Source organism: Labeo rohita, chromosome 22 (genome assembly GCF_022985175.1).
Source record: "Labeo rohita strain BAU-BD-2019 chromosome 22, IGBB_LRoh.1.0, whole genome shotgun sequence".
In the NCBI taxonomy this organism is placed as follows: Eukaryota; Metazoa; Chordata; class Actinopteri; order Cypriniformes; family Cyprinidae; genus Labeo; species Labeo rohita.
In genome coordinates this window covers 31,644,203-31,664,844 of record NC_066890.1, presented here as the reverse complement: position 1 = coordinate 31,664,844, position 20,642 = coordinate 31,644,203, and the positions used below count along the sequence as shown (strand labels likewise).

General features: G+C 36.6%; 2 protein-coding genes across 3 annotated transcripts; one reads left to right on the top strand and one right to left on the bottom strand.

Moving 5' to 3' along the window:
- Window positions 1–1,609: 1,609 nt before the first annotated feature.
- gpx4a (glutathione peroxidase 4a) lies at window positions 1,610–15,666 on the bottom strand. 2 transcript variants are annotated; one of them, XM_051095413.1, is made up of 7 exons: window positions 15,520–15,666; window positions 11,706–11,800; window positions 5,393–5,537; window positions 5,170–5,321; window positions 2,265–2,289; window positions 2,082–2,141; window positions 1,610–1,972 (listed from the first exon to the last, which is right to left on the bottom strand). In XM_051095413.1, exons 1-7 carry the CDS (start codon window positions 15,583–15,585, stop codon window positions 1,940–1,942), a joined length of 576 nt encoding a protein of 191 aa, XP_050951370.1. In that variant the 5' UTR covers window positions 15,586–15,666; the 3' UTR covers window positions 1,610–1,939. The 2 variants fall into 2 exon arrangements, with proteins under 2 accessions (XP_050951370.1, XP_050951371.1); XM_051095414.1 differs by lacking the exon at window positions 15,520–15,666 and adding an exon at window positions 11,980–12,148.
- Window positions 15,667–16,238: 572 nt separating this feature from the next.
- On the top strand, window positions 16,239–20,414 carry polr2eb (RNA polymerase II, I and III subunit E, b). Its single transcript, XM_051095412.1, has 8 exons — window positions 16,239–16,412; window positions 16,511–16,685; window positions 16,772–16,887; window positions 16,977–17,057; window positions 18,890–18,948; window positions 19,856–19,934; window positions 20,026–20,101; window positions 20,314–20,414. The coding sequence occupies exons 1-7, from the start codon at window positions 16,356–16,358 to the stop codon at window positions 20,089–20,091; spliced, it is 633 nt and encodes a 210-aa protein (XP_050951369.1). The 5' UTR covers window positions 16,239–16,355; the 3' UTR covers window positions 20,092–20,101; window positions 20,314–20,414.
- Window positions 20,415–20,642: the final 228 nt, after the last annotated feature.

Here is a 20,642-nt window from a genome sequence, read left to right as displayed (position 1 = left end):
TACTATTATGAGAATTATATTATTATCATTATATAAAATATTTCAAGCTTGCTGCAAGGTTGTTACAGTTCACTAAAATTAAAACCATAATTATTTAAAACCATAAATACTAGAAATAAAAATAAACATTACCTGAAGTTTTTTAAAAAAATATTCCAGGTAACTGCCAAAGTGACATTTATATTTTTAATTAAGTTTTACTTTTCATGCTCAAATAACTAAAACTGAAATAAAAATGAAACAAAAAGTAATTAAATCTAAACTGACTAAAATGCAAAAAAAAAAAAAAAAGCTAAAAATTACTAAAATTTTAACCGAATGAAAATGGAAAACACAAATATAAACTAATTAAAACAGTGAAAAATAAATAGTGTTTATAATAAAAATATTATGAATTTTTTTTATATTATTATCTCAATGTTGATTTTACAACTTTTCTAGGCAATCATTATATAAAATATTTTAGGCTCATTGCAGGGTAAAATTAATCCATAATAATAAAAATAAAAAATAAATAAAATAAATAAATAAAACTTATTTTATTCTAGCTAACTGCAAAAGCAACATTTGTATTTTTCATTCAATTTAACTTCATGTACTCAAATACCTAAAACTGAAATAAAAATGAAAGAAAAAGTAATAAATAATAAACAAAAACACCACAAAAAGTAATCAATTTTTTATATATATTATTATCTCAGTGTTTAATTTACAATTTTTCTAGGCAATCATTAAATAAAATATTTCAAGCTCACTGAAGAGTTATAACAGTTACCTAATACTAAAACCATAAAAAAAACTTAAAAAATAAAAATAAGCATTAACTTTATGTACTCGAATAACTAAAACTGAAATAAAAATTACAGAAAAAAAGTCACATAATGAACAAAAAAACAACTTACTAAAATGCCAAAAACTTACCTGCATCTGAATAAAACTGAAAAATACAAAAATAAAAACTCAAAATAGTGTTTATAATAAAAATACTATTATGAGAATTGTTATATTGATATCTCAATGTTGATTTTACAGTTTTTATAGGCAATCATTAAATATTTCAAGCCGGTTATTATAATTAACTAAAATTAAAACCTTAAAAAAAAAATACTTGAAAAATAAAAATAAACATTAACTGAAATAAAAAACAAAGACGTATTTTATTCCAACTAACTGCAAAAGCAACATTTATATTTTTAATTTAATGTAACTTAATGTATTCAAATAACTAACACTGAAATAAAATAGAAGTAAAATAAAAATAAAATAAAATAAAATAAAATAAACCTTATTTTATTCCAGCTAACTGCCAAAGCAACATTTATATTTTTGGTTAAGTTTAACTTTATGTATTCAAATAACTAAAACTGAATAATAATAAAAAAATCAATATCAAATATATGAAAAAATTTTTTTGAAATAAAACAAAAAAACCAAACTCAAATGCCAAAAAAACAACAACAAACAAACAAACAACAACAACAAAAAAAAAAAAAATTACTGAAACATGTAACTGAATGAAACTGGGAAATACAAAAATAAAAACTAATTAAAAACAATAAAAAGTAAATAAATATAAACTATAATAGTATCAACAAAACACCAAGAAATGTTAGAATTAATCTTTTTGTTTATTAAGAAATTTTACACTATGACAGCATTAGTTTAGTTCTAAATAAATGTGCATATATTTTTATTTCAAAGCATAGGGTCAGTTGAGGGAGCGGGGGTCTCTCTCCAGACTGATGCTGGGCACTTCTGATGCTCTCAGGAGGGGTTGCACGCCAATGCATCAGGTCCGTTCTTTCCTCAGTAAGGGTTTTGAAACAAACCATCATTAGTCCATGAGACAACATCACTGATACCCAGGAGTCAGTCGGGGAGAGCGAAGAAGGGCGGCAGGGAAGCGTGAGGTAATTTGACAGTCAGCTACTGATGCTCCTTAGAGATATTTGGGCAGATCCTTCTCCACCACCTAAAAGAGAAATTTTAGAAAAAAAATTGTGTGACAACATCACTGTGATAATTTAATACTGTACACAGCCAAGTTTACATCTCAAACCATAAAAAAATTAACAACTTACACTTGGATCCTGTAATGGGGAGTATCTCTTCACAACCTGGCCTTCACGGTCAATGAGGAACTGAACAGGAAAACAAAAATTGACAGCAAATAAAACTATTTTAATCATTTTAAGAATTATTAATGAAGATTTCATTCATAACATGCTTTTAATTAGCATAATTTAAAAGGAAAATGCACAAACCTTAGTGAAATTCCATTTGATGCCACTATAATGGAAAAAAAAAGTCGTGTGAATTACTTATGTATTATTGTAATGTTTTTATCAGCTGTTTTTTTTTAACTGGCATGACTCCTTCTTCTGTTAAACATGGTGGAAGATTATTCTGAACAATGTTAGTAACCAAACCGTTTCTGTTCCCATTCACTTTCATTATATGCACAGTGAAACAATGGAGGTGTATAGGAACTGAAACTGTTTGCCAACCAACATTATTCAGAATATCTTATTGCACGTTCCACAGAAAAATGAGTAACAGAAGTTTCATTTTTGGGAAGACTATGCCTTGAATCTATGTAGCTGATATCAAATAAGCATTTATTTCCACAGAATTTCCACATTCTGAAAAGTTTTTTATCAGGTTTAACTTAAAAACTTAAGTTAAGCAGCTGCCTTAAAATGTTAAGTTAAATCAACTTAAAAGTACAAGTCATTTCGACTCAAGAGTTAAATCAACTTAAAAGTACAAGTCATTTCAACTCAAGTTAAATCAACTTAAAAGTACAAGTCATTACAACTCATAAGTTGAATCAACTTAAAAGTACAAGTCATTTCAATTCATAAGTTGAATCAACTTAAAAGTACAAGTCATTTCGACTCAAGTTAAATCAACTTAAAAGTACAAGTCATTTCGACTCATAAATTGAATCAACTTAAAAGCACAAGTCATTTCGACTCATAAGTTGAATCAACTTAAAAGCACAAGTCCTTTCGACTCAAGAGTTAAATCAACTTAAAAGTACAAGTCATTTCAACTCATAAGTTGAATCAACTTAAAAGTACAAGTCATTTCAACTCAAGTTAAATCAACTTAAAAGTACAAGTCATTTCAACTCATAAGTTGAATCAACTTAAAAGTACAAGTCATTTCGACTCAAGTTAAATCAGCTTAAAAGTACAAGTCCTTTCAACTCATAAGTTAAATCAACTTAAAAATACAAGTCCTTCCAACTCAAGTTAAATCAACTTAAAAGCACAAGTCCTTTCGACTCAAGAGTTAAATCAACTTAAAAGTGCAAGTCATTTCAACTCAAGTTAAATCAACTTAAAAGTACAAGTCATTTCAACTCATAAGTTGAATCAACTTAAAAGTACAAGTCATTTCGACTCAAGTTAAATCAACTTAAAAGTACAAGTCCTTTCAACTCATAAGTTAAATCAACTTAAAAAATCAACTTAAAAATACAAGTCCTTTCAACTCAAGTTAAATCAACTTAAAAGCACAAGTCCTTTCACAAGTCCTTTCGACTCAAGAGTTAAATCAACTTAAAAGTGCAAGTCACTTCAACTCAAGTTAAATCAACTTAAAAGCACAAGTCATTTCGACTCATGAGTTGAATCAACTTAAAAGTACAAGTCATTTCGACTCATAAGTTGAATCAACTTAAAAGTACAAGTCATTTCAACTCATAAGTTAAATCAACTTAAAAGTGCAAGTCATTTTAACTCACTTAATTGTAGTGAGTTTAAATGACTTGTAGTTTTAAGTTGATTTAACTTAAAATTTTAAGGCAGCTGCTGAACTTAAGTTTTTAAGTTAAAACTTTTTACAGTGCACGTCAATTAAGTTACAGTTTTTCTCAGTCGCTTTGGTGCATTTCTCAAATCATCCTTAACATTTGCAAAGAAGTATGTGCATTTCTCAAAACAATTTGTACAAACAGCACAACACCAATGGATTACCTGCAAAAGTCTGTAACTTACTCAAAATCTTTAGTTCATCTATCAAAAGTAAGTATGCATGTCAATGAACATATCAGTGCCATCAGAATGAAAAGCCCTGTGTCATTTTTCACAAACAAGATAGTCAAAATGCTTAGTCATGTTGTCAATCAAACAGTGTACTCTATTAGCATTACCTGATGTAAACTATAGCAATAGTTTGCATGACAGTTACTGTATTGGAATGCAGAAGGCTGCAATTCTTATGTGTGTCATATATCCATTTCAAAAGTACAAATGTACACATTACTGTATGTGAGATATTGATTGAAAGAGACTGGATAGGACAAAAAAAAAAGAAAAAAGAAAAGAAAAAACACATTACAGAGCCACTGTGATAGACAAGAAAAAGAAATATCCCTGATAGTGCACCTACATCACTAAGACGTCTATTTCACGTCTACATTTACATCTGCAAGATTTATTTTTTAGAGTGTTCGCTCATCTGCACGTTTCCTACCAGGTGTCAAATAGACTTTTATTAGATGTCTTTACTGTAAGATGTTTATGATTTAGAGTGTATGTAAAAGTGACATCTTACAGATGTCTGTCAGATGTTTGTACATGACAGATGCACAAAAGCGAAAATACAAAACTAGAAAGGCAAACACAGGAATCACCCCTTAGGCAGAACTTCGCTTTTGCATGCAGCACTCTATGGACTCTAGGAATTTCAGAGAACTGGTTTGTTATTGTTTAATCTACATTCCCTTATTAGTGAAAGTCAAGATTCACCTGCACAATGCATGGCAAATTTATAAATAGACTAACAGGAATGTGTAGAAAATATACTTGACAGTTTATGACAACTATATCAACCATTTTGCATTTAATGACTTATACGATGAACTAATGACTAGATATTTTGAGGGGTAAGACTATTGCACAGAGAACTATATAATACATTTTGAGCAACATCACACTAACAACTGATAATGTAGGAAAACGCAGACAAATGTACAAAAACCATTGCGTGAATGTACCAAAGCTATCGCAACTTGTTCAAGTAAATGAGAAACTGCTATTATGATGTGCACAAGTGACTAGATGATGTGGAGGTTGAACAAGTAGTTTTGAGAATTTCATTTCTGATCTGAGAAATGCACCAAAGTGACTGAGAAAAACTGTAAATGATCTGGCAACTCACTTTCCAAAGAATCCTTTCCCGTTTGGTTGCGCCTTCAGCCACTTCCACAGAGGGTGCGCGGAGTCGCCGTTCACGTCAATCTTACTGAACATATCAAATTCTGCGTTGTAGGACTTGGCGAATTCCTTGATTTGGGGATTTGTTCCTGGTTCCTGAATAAAAACGTATTATTAGATCATAATACTGGTTTTGAGAGGATTAAAAATGGTTTTGCTTTCTGTACCTGATTTCCAAACTGGTTGGATGGGAAGGCCAGGATGCGTAAACCTTTCTCAGTGTAGCTGGCGTGCATTTCTGCAAACTGAGCGTAGTTTACTGGGGTTTTGCCTCACTTCGAGGCAACATTAGTGATGATGACAACTTTCCCCCTGAAATATACAAAAAAATTAGATTTTGTTAGAGTTACAAATTGATTGATGCTAAAGCAATGATGTGTCAATCATACAGACAAAAGAATGCTGTAACACACCACCTCATTGCTAGAAGACACATGATGAATAAAAATGTTCTTAAAAAATGAAACATAAAAATGTTTGATATCCTCTGTTTGGATGGAATCACAGTCTTTGCCCATTATGCATTACACGATCTTCTGTGAAATCTATGGAAGCCTATTTCTGCTACATAAAAAAAAAACATGCAATGGTAAATCATAATTTTTATAAATCGCAGTTCTGGGATTACAAGTCAACATTATGACTTACTAATAATTATGCGATTAAAAAAACTAAATATTCTGAGAAATAACCATAAATACAATAAATATTTAAAATTATGAAATACAAAGTCATTATTATGAGATAAAAAGTCAAAATTATGACAAAAATTTGAAACTATGACATACAAAGAAAAAGCTACTGAGTCCTAATTGAGGAAAAAAAATTAAATTATGAAATACTAAGTTATTATTATGAGATAAAAGTCAAAATTCTGAGATAAAGCCATAATTTTTTACAAAACTTTGACATTATTAAATACTAAGGCGTTACTAAAAAAATACTTGGATAAAGCCACGATTATTACAAAAAAATTTAAATATGAAATACTAAGTCATTATTGTAACGCCAAGCCAGCAGAGGGAGCCCTCACCCTAGAACTGCCTGCACACTCCCTCTGCTGCTTCTATTGTTACTTCCTGTTTGTCACTATTTAAAGACTCACCATGTGCTCACTGACTTGCGAAGTATTGCCAGTTTCACCTGCCTTACCGGGCGTTTCTATATTTACTCTGTTGGATTACCTGTTGCTACCTTGCTTTGTTTATGGACTCTTGAGTTTACGGATTACCCCTATTGGATTGTTTGCTGTTTCTGGACTGACTTCACGGTATTCAACCCACTGCCTGCTTTATCTCTCTGCTGCTTGGATTACGTTTATGTTTTGTATGCTGTTGGACTGCTTTTCTGGTTATCGACCCTCTGCCTGTTTCCACGTTTATGTTTGCTGTCGTTTGCAATAAACTTCTGCAATTGGATTCAAACGCCGCCTCAATGTCCATGTTACAGAATACTTCGCCACCCAAGAATCCAGCGGAAGTTACAAATACACAACCAACCATGGACCCAGCAGATCGTCTCATCAGTCTCCGACAAGGAAACCATCCAATAGAGGATTATGTAACCGACTTCTGTGATCTGTGTTATCAGGTGAACTTTAACGATACATCTCTCAAAGATCTTTTCCGGTTTGGTTTAAGTAAGGACATTTCACGTCTCATGCCACGCAATACCCCACACTGGACTCTTGAAAAATACATAGACTTAGCTTTGCGTTTAAGTGGCTCACCTTTTACTGTCGGGATTGCGGACGAGGGACCCCGCAATCCCGCAGTCATCCCACCACAACCAGCTATAGTGTTGCCAACTTTTTCAATGGAAAGTAGCAGTTCGTTTATATATTTCATAGATATATTGATATATTTTACGTTTCCTTTGTCAGACAACGGGGTAAATATGAAATAGTGACTGAAACGCATTAGGACTACATAACCAGCTCTCGAAGATATTTATCTATACTAAAATCTTGCTATCCCACCACAACCAGCTCCCTTCACCTCAAGCAAACCAGAGACCCGTCACATCCCAACCTTCATGTCCGGTTTGTCGTCACCGTCACGCCAGAGGCTCCTCAAACCAAGCCTGCCAAGCCAAAGCCAGCTCAAGTCACGTCCACTAAGCCAAGGTCTGTTCACGTCATGCCTGCCAAGCCAAAGCCGGCTCAAGCCACATCCACCAAGCCAAAGCCTGCTCACGCCATGCCTGCCGCTCCAGGGCCTGCTCACGCCATGCCTTCCGCTCCAGGGCCTGCTCACGCCACGTTTGCCGCTCCAGGGCCTGCACCTGTCATGGCCGCCCTCCCACAACCAGCCCACAAGATGGCCGCCGTCCCTAAGACAGTCCACAAGATGGCCGCCATACCAGAGCCAGTCCACAAGATGGCCGCCATCCCCAAACCTGTTCACAAGATGGCTACCATTCCAGAGCCAGTCCACAAGATGGCCGCCTTCCCCAAGCCAGTTCACAAGATGGCCGCCATCCCAGAACCACACCACATGATGGCACACATACTGGACTCACCCCTCATGGCCGTATGGGCAGCTAAAATGGCAGCTACCCCTGATTCCATTCAAGTTGCAGCTGTGTCAAGTCGCAGCTGCGTTTCCTGAGTCAAGTAAAGTCACAGCTGCCACCCCCGAGCCAAGCAAGATTACAGCTACTGTTCCTGTGCCACGTCAAGCTGCAGAGCCACGTCAAGCTGCAGAGCCACGTCAAGCTGCAGAGCCACGTCAAGCTGCAGAGCCAAGTCAAGCTGCAGATACATCTTCAGAGTCAGGTCAAGTTGCAGCTGTGTCTCCTGTGTCAAGTCAAGCTACAGCAGCTGCTCCAAAGTCCAAGGCTTCCAAGTCAAGTCCAGTTCCAGGGTCAAGTCCAGCTTCAGAGCCCGGTCAAGCTACAGAGCCCGGTCAAGCAACAGAGTCAAGTCAAGCAACAGAGTCAAGCCAATATACAGCTGTTATTCTCCACGAGTCAAGCCAAGATACAGCTGTTATTCTCCACGAGTCAAGTCAAGACACAGCTGTTGTTCTCCATGAATCAAGCCAAGTTACAGCTGTTCTCCATGAGTCAAGCAAGGCCACAGCTATTCCCCATGAACCAAGCCAAGTCACAGCTGTGTTCCACGAGCCAAGCCAAGATACAGCTGTTGTTCTCCATGAGTCAAGCAAGGACACAGTTGTTCCCCATGAATCAAGCCAAGTCACAGCTGTGTTCCACGAGCCAAGCCAAGATACAGCTGTTGTTCCCCATGAGTCAAGCCAAGATACAGCTGTTCTCTATGAGCCATGCCAAGTCACAGCTGTTCCCCACGAGTCAAGCCAAGTCACAGCTGTTCCCCACGAGTCAAGCCAAGTCGCAGCTGTGCCCCACGAGTCAAGCCAAGTCACAGCTGTTCCTGAGTCAAACCATGTTGTTCCTGAGTCAAGTCACGTTACAGCAGATCTTCACAAGCCAAGTCAAATTGCTACTGTCTTCCCTGAGCTAAGCCACGCCACAGTTGTTCTTCATGAGCCAAGTCACAGTTGACCTTCACAAGCCAAGTCAAGTCACAGCTGGACTGCACAAGCCAGGTCAAGTCACCGCCGTTCTTCCCGACTCAAGTCAAGTCCGGCCACGGCAGGCCTCCCTGAGTCAAGTCCGGCCACGGCAGGCCTCCCTGAGTCAAGTCCGGCCACGGCAGGCCTCCCTGAGTCAAGTCCGGCCACGGCAGGCCTCCCTGAGTCAAGTCCGGCCACGGCAGGCCTCCCTGAGTCAAGTCCGGCCACGGCAGGCCTCCCTGAGTCAAGTCCGGCCACGGCAGGCCTCCCTGAGTCAAGGCAAAAAGCTGTTGTCCTACCAAAACCTCACCAGGTCCCTTCTAACCTTCTCAATCCACTTCACGTATCTACCGACCCAAGCCACGCAGAGCCCACATTCACAAGCCACAAGCCCATAACATCAGCACCCTCAAGGTCAACAGACACCCCATTATCTACTGTGTTGCCTGTAATGGCCGTAGCCATCTTCAGTGTGTGGGCTGCATACTCTGCTCCAGAGGCCTCGCCTGTCCACGAGTCTGCTCCAGAGGCCTCGCCTGTCCACGAGTCTACACCAGAGGCCTCTTCTGTCAAAGAGTCTGCGCCAATGCCCCCAGAAGCAGCAGCTCCGGCTGCAGAACCTCCTAAAGGGGCGGCGTTTTCCCAAGGACTCTCTGCCCGTCCTGTCACGGCCATGAAGGCCATTTATGACTTCCCTGCCTCACCTGCCCAAGCATCTGTGCCCATGCCCCCAGAGGTGTCAGCGCATGCTGTAGATCCTCCTATAGGGGCGGCGTCCCAGGATGAACTCTCTGTCTGCCATGTCGCAATCAAGAAGACCAAGGAAAGCATTCATGTACACACCGCTCTGCTTTGCATGTCATTAGTCCCACTGTGGATATCTCTGCTCCTGTCTGCTCTGCCTGCTCTGCCTACCCTGCAATGGCTCCCTGTTATGCCTGCTCTGCCTGCCTCGCCATGGCTCCTTGCTCTGCCTGCCTCGCCATGGCTCCTTGCTCTGCCTGCCTCGCCATGGCTCCTTGCTCTGCCTGCCTCGCCATGGCTCCTTGCTCTGCCTGCCTCGCCATGGCTCCTTGCTCTGCCTGCCTCGCCATGGCTCCTTGCTCTGCCTGCCCTGCCTGGCCCTGCAATGGCTCCCATGGCTCCTTGCCTGCCTCTGCCTGCCCACCATGGCTTCCCTACTCTGCCATTGCTCCACGGCCCAGGTCCTCCAAGGTTCCATTGTCTGCTATTGCTCCACGGCCCAGGACCTGCAAGGTTTCCCGGTCTGCTACTGCACCACGGCCCAGGCCCTCCAGTGTTCCACTGTCTGCCATTGCTCCACGGCCCAGGTCCTCCAGGGTTCCACTGTCTGCCACAGCTCCACGGCCCTGGTCCTCCAAGGTTACATTGTCTGCCACAGCTCCCCAGTCCAGGTCCTCCAGTGCTTCACTGTCTGCCACTGCTCCATGGCCCAGGTCCTCCAGTGCTTCACTGTCCGTCCCTGCTCCACGATCCAGGCCCACCTGCTCTACATGGACCTGGCCCTCCACCCCACCCCCTGTTTAGCCTCTGTTCCCCCACCCACCTGGACTGTTGTTGTTTTGAGCGCCAGGAGTCGCTCCTGGGGGGGGATTCTGTAACGCCAAGCCAGCAGAGGGAGCCCTCACCCTAGAACTGCCTGCACACTCCCTCTGCTGCTTCTATTGTTACTTCCTGTTTGTCACTATTTAAAGACTCACCATGTGCTCACTGACTTGCGAAGTATTGCCAGTTTCACCTGCCTTACCGAGCGTTTCTATATTTACTCTGTTGGATTACCTGTTGCTACCTTGCTTTGTTTATGGACTCTTGAGTTTACGGATTACCCCTATTGGATTGTTTGCGGTTTCTGGACTGACTTCACGGTATTCGACCCACTGCCTGCTTTATCTCTCTGCTGCTTGGATTACGTTTATGTTTTGTATGCTGTTGGACTGCTTTTCTGGTTATCGACCCTCTGCCTGTTTCCACGTTTATGTTTGCTGTCGTTTGCAATAAACTTCTGCAATTGGATTCAAACGCCGCCTCAGCGTCCATGTTACAATTATTATGAGATAAAAAGACAATTCTGAGATAACGGCATAATTACGACAAAAAAAAAAAAAAAAAAATTAAAAGTCATTACTATGAGATAAAAGGTCAGAGTTCTGTGATACAACCATGATTATGACAACATTTTGAAATTATGAAGTACTAAGTCATTATTATGAGATACTCATATGAGAACCATAATTTTGACAAAAATTTAGAACTATGACATACCAAGGAAATTAAAAGTCAAAACTGGGTCCTAACTGGGAAATATGTCAAAATTCTGAAATACTAAGTCATAATAAGATAAAAAGTCAAAATTATGAAATAATAAATCATTATTATGAGAAGTCAAAATTGTGATAAAGTCACAATTCTGGCATACATGGTCAAAATTATGAGACAAAAACTCATAATTATGAGACAAAAAGATAATTATGTCAAAAAACTGCCATATTTCCTGTTTTATCTCAAGTTTCTTGTAATAATTTCAGTTTTTCGAATTTTTGTCAATTATGACTTACTTAGTATCTCATAATTTTGACTTATATTGTATTATATTGTAAGTATTATTAAATTGTAATATTGTAATTAAACTTTTTATGCCATAAATATAAGTATGTCATCATTTAGATTTTTTTTGTCATAATTTTGTCTTTTTATGCCATAATTATGACTTTTTACTAATTATGATTTGCTAAAGTTGTTGTGGAAATGGGATTCCACTGAAATATGTCGACTGCGACAGCCCAAAATCTGCAGACAGGCTCGTTATTTCCTTGAGACTGCAAGTCCAGCGTAATGTTTTTCGTACTTGAACAAACAGGCTTTATACCTCGAGGTGAAATAAAAAAGCAGTTGTACTTGTGACATGCTGATTTCCATCTCTCACCTGTACTTTTCCAGGGAAACTTCATTGCCATCTATATCCGTGGCGGTGAATTCATAAATGGACTTGGCCGACTGCCAGTCCTCTAGCTGCGCAGACTGAAAATAAAAACATGCTGGTGTAAACAAATAGGATAGATTTGCATACATACACACGTAAACAAAAATGAACAATGTTAGTAACACCTTCAAATGAATATTAGATACAAATCTCTATTTAAATTCCAACCGCAAATGAAAAACTGGTAAGCTTTTCACATTTCAAGAGCATTTCTTACCATAGTCTGCAACACTAGGGAGAAAACGACAGCGGAACCTAAGAAACGCATGACTGCCTTTCAGTACTAACTACTGAAATGGCAGGCAGCGTATTAGATCAAATCCTCTTAAAGTGCAGAAATCTCCAGAACACTGAAAACCCCTCGTATATAGGGCTCCAAATAAATATTAACTTGACGCAGAGGCTGTTTCGCCCTTATAGGCTGATTTTTTTGCTGACTACATGTGAGGTATTGAGGTCAAAGGTCACCGGGTGACGATCTTACACAACTGAGAAAACTGATAGCTTGATGTGCGAGTTGGCACTGGGTCCACATACCAAATAAGTCGCTGATGTATGCATTATATACTGTACTAAACTGTACTAGAATAGCGAACACATAATATTTTACATGGATATTTATTAGGCGTTGCCTTCAGGAATGCATTTGTGCCACAAAGACATTATGAAATGAAATCATAGGCTAATAACAACTAAAACAATGTTTTGACACACTAATTGCATTAAAACAGTCATGAATATATACTAAGTCATAATTCTGTGGAAAAAAGTTTAAATTATTAGACACTCTGCATGAGATAAAGCCATAATTATGACATAAAAATTCCAAAATATGACAAACTAAGCCATCATTATGAGATAAAGCCATTATTATGGCATAAAAGGTTGACATTGAGATCATTTTTATGAAATTGAGATGATTATGTCATACGCCTAAAGACAAGTCATTCGTTTTTTGTCATAATTATGACTTTTTACATAATTTAGACATTTTATCCCGATTTCGACTTTTGTAAGTCATAATTGTGACTTTTCGTATTATAATTTGACTTTTCTATCAACTTTAATTTTTTTTGTCTTTAATATGACTTAGTATGTCATAATTTTGAATTTCTGTCATATTTAGCTATGTGTTAGTATGTTTTATGGCATCTTTGGACACTTACCAAGGTTATATAATGTTTTTGTCATAAGGCTAATAATTATGTTTTTTTCCTCAAAATTTAATTGTTTTATTTGTCATAATTTACATTTTTTAACGTCACAATTATGACTGGACATGTCATAATTTGACTTTTTACATCTCACAATTAAAATTATGAGATAGTAAGTATGCGATAAAGCCATAATTATGACATAGTATGTCATAGTTTGGAATTTGTAAGTCGTAATTATGAGATAAAGCCTTTATTATGGTATAAAAGGTTGACATTGAGATCATTTTTATGAAATTGAGATTATTATGTCATACGCCTAAAGACAAGTCATTTGTTTTATTGTCATAATTATGACTTTTTTACTCGCAATTTAGATGTTTTATTTGTCATAATTAAAATTTTTACCTTCATAATTGTGAGTTTTTGTATCAGAATTTGACTTTTTACATCATAATTTCAACTTTTTGTCTTTAATATGACTTGGTATGTCATAATTTCAAATCTCTGTCATAATTAGCTGTGTCTTAGTATGTTTTATGCTGTTTTTTATGGCATTTTTGGAATAGTCCTGAGAGTCATAATTATGAGAAAAAAAAATTAATTATGAGATACTAAGTACAAGATAAAGCCATAATTATGGCATAAAAATTCCAAACTATGACATGCTAAGTCATAATTATGAGAGAAAGTTAAAATTATAAAGCCATTATTATGGCATAAAAGGTTAAATTTTCATTTTGATTAAAATGAAATGATTATGTCAGATTTTGTCATAATTATGACTTTTTTTCTCACATTTATTTATTCATTTATTTTTAAATCACAATTATGACTTGGTATGTCATAATTTTGTGCCATAATTGTGACTTTTTGTATCATAATTTGACTTTTTACATCATAATTTCAACTTTTCGTCTTTAATATGACTTAGTATGTCATTATTTCGAATTTCTCTCATTTTTAGCTGTGTCTTAGTATGTTTTATGCTATTTGTTCATGACATTTTTAGACACTTACCAAAATTATGTAATGTTTTTGGACATGATGTTCTTTTAGGTAACTTGTGATGTAGTAGCATAGTAAAAATGAAATTATGACAAATAAAACATTGAAATTCTGAGAAAAAAAAATCTGAATTATGACAACATAAAGGTATTATGAAATGAAATAATAAGCTAATAACAAATAAAACAATGTTTCGACTCACACTAATTGCAATTAGACAGTCATGAATATGTACTAAGGGGGAAAAAAGTTTAAATTATGAGATACTAAATATGACATAAAGCCATAATTATGACATAAAAATTCCAGTCGAAATTATGAGATAAAGTCATTATTTTGGGGAAAAAATTATAATTGAGATGATTTTGTCATAAGACTAAAGACAAGTCATTCACTTGTTGTCAATTCAGATTTTTTTTTTTCTCAGAATTTCAATGTTTTATTTGTTATAATTTCATTTTTTAAGTTTCTTTTAATGTCCTAATTATGACTTGACTTGTGCTATAATTGTGACTTCTTGTATCATAATTTGACTTTTTCACACCAATTGCAACAAAATAGTCATGAATATATTACCATCAACAAACAGTATGCTTCATATTTCTGAGGAAAAGAGTATACATTATGAGGTACTGAATCATAATAATGAGATAAAACCATAATTATGACAAAAATTACAGCCATAGATATGAGGGGGAAAAACTCTAAGTTATGAGATAAAGCCATAATTATGGCATAAAAATGTTGAAAAGGTTAAAGGTTGATGAAATTTAAATTATTATGTCATAAGACTAAAGACATGTCATTATTTTTTCTTAATTACGACTTTTTTTTCTCACAATTTCAACAACTTTGACATTTTATCTCAATTGATTTGTTATTTTGATATTGGTAAGTCATTAATTTTGACTTGTCAAAATTGTGACTTCATATCAATTTGACTTTTTACTTTTTTTTGTATTTTATATGACTTATGTCATATTTTTTTATTTATGCCATAATTAGCTGTCTTAGTATGTTTTATGGCATTTATAACAGTTGATTTTTTAATGCCATTTTTCGGACACTTACCAAGGTTATGTAATGTTTTTGGACACAAGTATCTTTTAGGTAACAGTATGTATTTTATATATCAAAATACTAAAATATTGCACTTAGATACATGATACTAAACATACCTAATCTATACTAAAAATGTAAAATTATCCAATAGACGTTTCAAAGAGAAAACAGTCTGTTACCACTACTTATTAAACCTAATTTCGTTTAATGTATGCTAAGAAACAGATGTAAATTGTTATTATATTAGATTATTAGATGATTATAGTTGTTGTTGCACAATATTTATATAACGGAAAAAGCAAACGGGTGCCGTTGTGAAAGAATGAGACACAAAGACTAAAGACCAAAGACCTAAATACACTGAAACTAGACCTCTCATCTTGCATAAGAGGACCGATTGTGTAAACTGATGATAAACATTTGCAAAACCCCCGTAATTATGCAGCACATAACCTCATAATAACCAGATTACATAATATGATTCACATTCCCAAGTTTAAGTTACAGAAGTAGGCTATTTAACTTTACAGTACCATTGCACCAATGATCCCACTGCTCGATAAAGCGCCAAACAGCAAGAAACGATAGATAAAAGCCATTTCTATCTTGTCGCTTTGCAAAGTCCAGCACTGTTGTCCAACTCTTCAGAACCCGTCCTTTGGAGTCGGTTCTTTTTAATGAATCAGTTGAACCGGTACACAGAACGATTCGTTCAAGAAGCGATTCTGTTCTAAAGTAAACACCTGACGATTCGAATAAACTAATGAGGACACATGACATGAAGTTACAAACGTGATTAATCAAACGCCATCATAACAGGGATATGCGTCTTCATACTTTATTTGACGGTTTTAGAAAATGTAATATGCTTACAGACGACAAAGAATCCACTGAATCGTTTTGCGAATCGGTTCTTTGAACTGTCCGAAAGAACCAGTTTGCTGAAATCACACGCACTTCCCATATGAAATTCCAGAAAATCCTAATCCTAACACACATAGACATATATAAATACTTTATATTTTATATTTATATATGCCTAGGATTACACAACCTCCTCCCATTCCTTATTTGTTTTCAAACGAAATCAACATCAAACATATATTTGTAACTTACCGAGCAGCTGTTTTTAAAATAGCACTTATTTGAACTATTATTAAATAACACACTTTATTAGTTGAAAGCGAATAGGTTCTATAAACAATGCGTATTATTTTGTACATACGAAATCAAAGTGCGCACGTTGACGTAACGTCTGACGTCATTTGCACGCACCGGCAGCAACGGCACACAAACGTGGAGTAAAAGGATCGAAAACGCAGTCTGTTTTGATCGTTATATTTCGTATTAATTCTCTTTTTAGCCCGATATGGATGATGAGGAAGAGACTTACAGGCTGTGGAAAATTAGAAAAACTATAATGCAGGTTAGTTGCTTAACAAGGGACTTGTTTATAGTGTTTATAGACAGTTTATTATGACATCCTAATGTTTGATCTATATCATCTCTGTCTTTATCTTTCAGCTCTGTCACGATCGTGGATATTTAGTGACGCAGGATGAACTGGATCAGACTCTCGACGAGTTCAGAAGCCAGTTTGGAGACAAACCCAGCGAGGGTCGACCACGACGGACCGATCTCACGGTCCTGGTCGCCCATAACGACGATCCGACCGATCAGATGTTTGTGTTCTTCCCGGGTATGTTGGATCTGTTTAACTGTGTTGAGGAGCGCTTGATGTATTTTGAACGGTTGTATCATCTCTACCGTGATCTTGCTTTTTAGAGGAACCGAAGGTGGGCATCAAAACCATCAAGATGTATTGCCAACGTATGCAAGAAGAAAACATCACCCGGGCCATCATTGTAGTCCAGATGGGCATGACGCCCTCCGCCAAACAGGTGACCCGAGCATATTCACTAACGTTACGGTTTGGATGAGCATTAATGATCGAGGCATTTAAATAATGTGTTTGTCTATCAAATTTCAGTCTCTGGTAGACATGGCGCCGAAGTACATACTCGAGCAGTTTCTCCAACAAGAGCTTCTCATCAACATTACTGAACACGAGGTGAGGAAACTGCATTTAAAACGTGTTTAATAGATTTATGGTCCGTTCACCCTGGTGAAAAAACCAGCATATGCTGGTAGGTATGTTTTGATGCTGGTTTGTGCTGGTCCTTTGCTGGTTTTTGCTGGTCATGTTGCTGGTCAAGGACCAGCTTAAACCAGCTAAGGCCCAGCACGGACCAGCTTAAACCAGCATCAAAACATACCTACCAGCATATGCTGGTTTTTTCACCAGGGCAAATCAAGAACGATAACTATATTAGCATCCACACCACTTTTAATGCGTGCGTTTGATTATAATTAGCTATCAGTGTGTTTATCGTTCATCAGCTAAACATAAAATAGTATTGAACGTTTTTTTCAACATTATTGTCTTCCTGTGCTAAAATGATGAGAACTAATATTAAGTTGTAGTAACGGCTCTGTTTCTATGAGAATATGTGGATGTCAAAACACTAGAAGTGTAATGAGAAACATTATTATTTGAACTACTTTAGGGATGAGTTTATTTTACAGCTGACGAAGGACACAAACATTAACCGCAGATCAGAATCCATCCGGTTTTATAGAGTTTGAGACGACATAACTGTACTGTGCTTTTCTAATAACATTATCGTCCGTTTTTGTGGATGTTATAGCTGTGTTTACCCACCTTGTTTTTCCGTAAGAGCGGACGCATCCATTTGTAAATTTTATGGGTCTGGCTTCTGGTCTCCGCGTCCAGCTATTTTTAGCTGTACAACAGCTGGTTTTGCTGCTTGATATTGCAAACTGTTGTGTGATACCATGTTATTTTAAATATGTTATCTTAATTATGAACACACTGGTTTGTAGTGCAAACAGTTTTACTATTTTCGTGTTATTGTTCTCATAATTTCCCTGTCATCAATCGGCCATATTGTATGTATATGTATCTTACCATATGTATTTTACCACCTATTAACTTCAGTTTGTCAAAATATCGTGACCTTTCCTGCTAACCAAGTCCTTCTCTATATGATTTAACAGCTTCCACATGTTTTTGTTCCATGGTTAACTTAGCAGAACAATGTATGGGGTAGTACATTATGGCTATGTTCACGCTTGGTGTCTTTTTTGATAAGAAAAAGTTGACAACGGCGCTTTTTTAGTAAAAAAATAAAATAAAATAAAAAAAAAAAAACTGTCAGCATTCTCTTTCTCTCAAAAGAGACTGGACTGTAAAAAGGGACGCCCGAAGTGCAACGGCGTTCACGTTTTTGAAGTCAACGGGGAGGAGAATGTCGCTTCACAATAATAAAATAAAAGTCAGTCTGTCGGCACCTTCTCCATTTTTTTTTTGTTCTTGTTATGGAAATGTCAGTTTTGGTTCCTCGCTTGTCATTGGTCAGCTGTCGAAAAGGCGCTTGACGTAGGGCATTTCTTTCAAAAAAGTTGAGCTTTTTTTCAACTCAAAAAGATGCTCTGAGCTAAACGGTGGCATTTAAAAAAGCGCTTAGGACTTTTTTGAAAACATGGTTTACTCCATAGGATTATAATGTAAAACAGAAGCTGGCAGTTTCAAAAAAGACACCAAGTGTGAACAGCTTAAATGTGCAATCCATGTATCGTCAATATGACCGCGGATCCAGGTGACTGATCAAACCGTGACGTACGTGCAAACCCTCTATATTGGCTAATGAACCGGAAGTCTAGCCTCTAAGCTTAGTTCGCATTGGCTAGTTATTTTTAGTGTGAACGGGCTTTTAAGGCATTTTAGATATTTAGCGATTCCTCCATTTGTCTTTTTACACCAAAATGCTATTATTACAGGTTATTTGCACACTAATAATAATTTGTTTGTGTTTCTTTCAGCTTGTTCCAGAGCACATAGTGATGACTAAAGAGGAAGTGACCGAGTTGTTGGCACGATAGTATCCTTTGAGTTTCGGCTTGTTCTGTAAGAGTGAGCGTGGCCATTTTGGATATTTTCGGCAGTGCTGCCAAATCTGCAGGAATTGGGCTACTTCAACCATGGGTTGAATTGATCCCAATAACGTCACATTTAGCCCTTGAAATGTGAATTTCTGAACCCTGACAAAAAAAAAAAAAAAAAAAAAAAGTATTTTATCCCCCAGAACGCAATTGGTCTAGTTTTGAGTAGCAATTGGGCGGGTATTGTTGTGAAAACCTGGCAACCCTGATTTCCGGTCTCATCCGCATCCAGCTATTTTTAGCTGTACAAAACTGCTCATTTTGCTGCTTGGTATTGCAAACTAATGTGTCTCACCATGTTATTTTACTTACAGACACATTGGTTTGAATACAAACACAAAAGTTTTACCGTTTACTACACATTGTTATTGTTCTCGTTGTTTCCATACAATATTCGGAATGAAACGTAAATCTCGCACATTCAACGGTTTACCTCAGTGTTGAAAAAAAGATGAATAGCAGTGTTATTTTACCATCAATAGTATTAGTGTTTTTTGATTTTAACATTTTAAATGCTTAGTGTTTTTAATTTTATTATTACTATTTTTTTAAATATTTAAATTTCAGTTAAAGGGATAGATTACACAAAAATTAAAACAGTCATCATTTACTCCTCCTCATTTTTTTTTTTTTTTTTGAACACAAAAGATATTTTGAAGAACACTGGTAGCCGAACGGTCGACGGTAGTCATTGACTTTCATATTCTGGAAAAAAAAAATACTATTTTTTGGGTTTAGTTAACTATAGCAACTGGTTTATTGGATTCAGTTGGATGGTTTACTGTGAAAGTATCTCTAGTTACTGCTTCAGATTGGTTAGTTCAGCCTTAACCAGCTTTTCTCCAGTAAACTAAAGGAAAGCCAGCTTCCCAGAATTCAAGCTGGGGATCCCGTTGCCCGTTACTTCGGCTTGAAGAGAGGCCAGGTGAGAACTCGAATGTGTATTTCCTTACTATTTTGACAACCTTCAGCTCATATTTTGAGCATTTGAGTGCAACTCGTGACATGTTTTTCAGGTTGTTAAGATCATCAGACCGAGTGAAACTGCTGGACGGTACATCACATACAGACTGGTCCAGTAATGCCTATGAGGTCAGTACTTGGTTAATTTCTTAGAAATTGGATATTGGTTAAATATTAAAATGTTGCTAATATTACACAGTCTCTGAAATGAACACCTTAGGATTTGTGTATTAACATTGATGATCCAAATTCAAAATTCAAATCTGTTATTTTAGTATCATTACTACAGTTTTTTTTTTTTCCTTCAGTGAATTAACAGCGTCTCATCTTTTGGTTCACAGGTTCTACATTTTCTGCAACTGCTGAGCGTGAACATGGTCTGAATTTAGTCTTTTTTTAAAAATGTTTCCTTTTTTTTAAACTAATAAATGAGATTCTGTTATCTTGTCTCTTGTGTCATTTAACAGCTTTCTATAATAAAAACCATGTTAGCTTGGTCTCAAATAAGCTGTCTGAAATTCTGAAACTATAGAAAGAGCAAACACTTACCTTTTTCTTTCTGAAAGCCAGTGTTGTAATGGTGCAAAAAATGAAATATGACAGAGAGAGAAGTATGCTAACAAACCAATATATTCTAGTGAACTTCCTCATTGCACACAGGCTTGAATCG

Bases quoted from the DNA above. Each gene is read 5' to 3' on its own strand.
- polr2eb (XM_051095412.1), top strand. From the start codon at position 16,356: ATGGATGATGAGGAAGAGACTTACAGGCTGTGGAAAATTAGAAAAACT. The intron at 16,888-16,976 runs GTGACCCGAGCA...ATCAAATTTCAG, and splicing joins TGACGCCCTCCGCCAAACAG to TCTCTGGTAGACATGGCGCC. The intron at 17,058-18,889 runs GTGAGGAAACTG...TGTTTCTTTCAG, and splicing joins TCAACATTACTGAACACGAG to CTTGTTCCAGAGCACATAGT.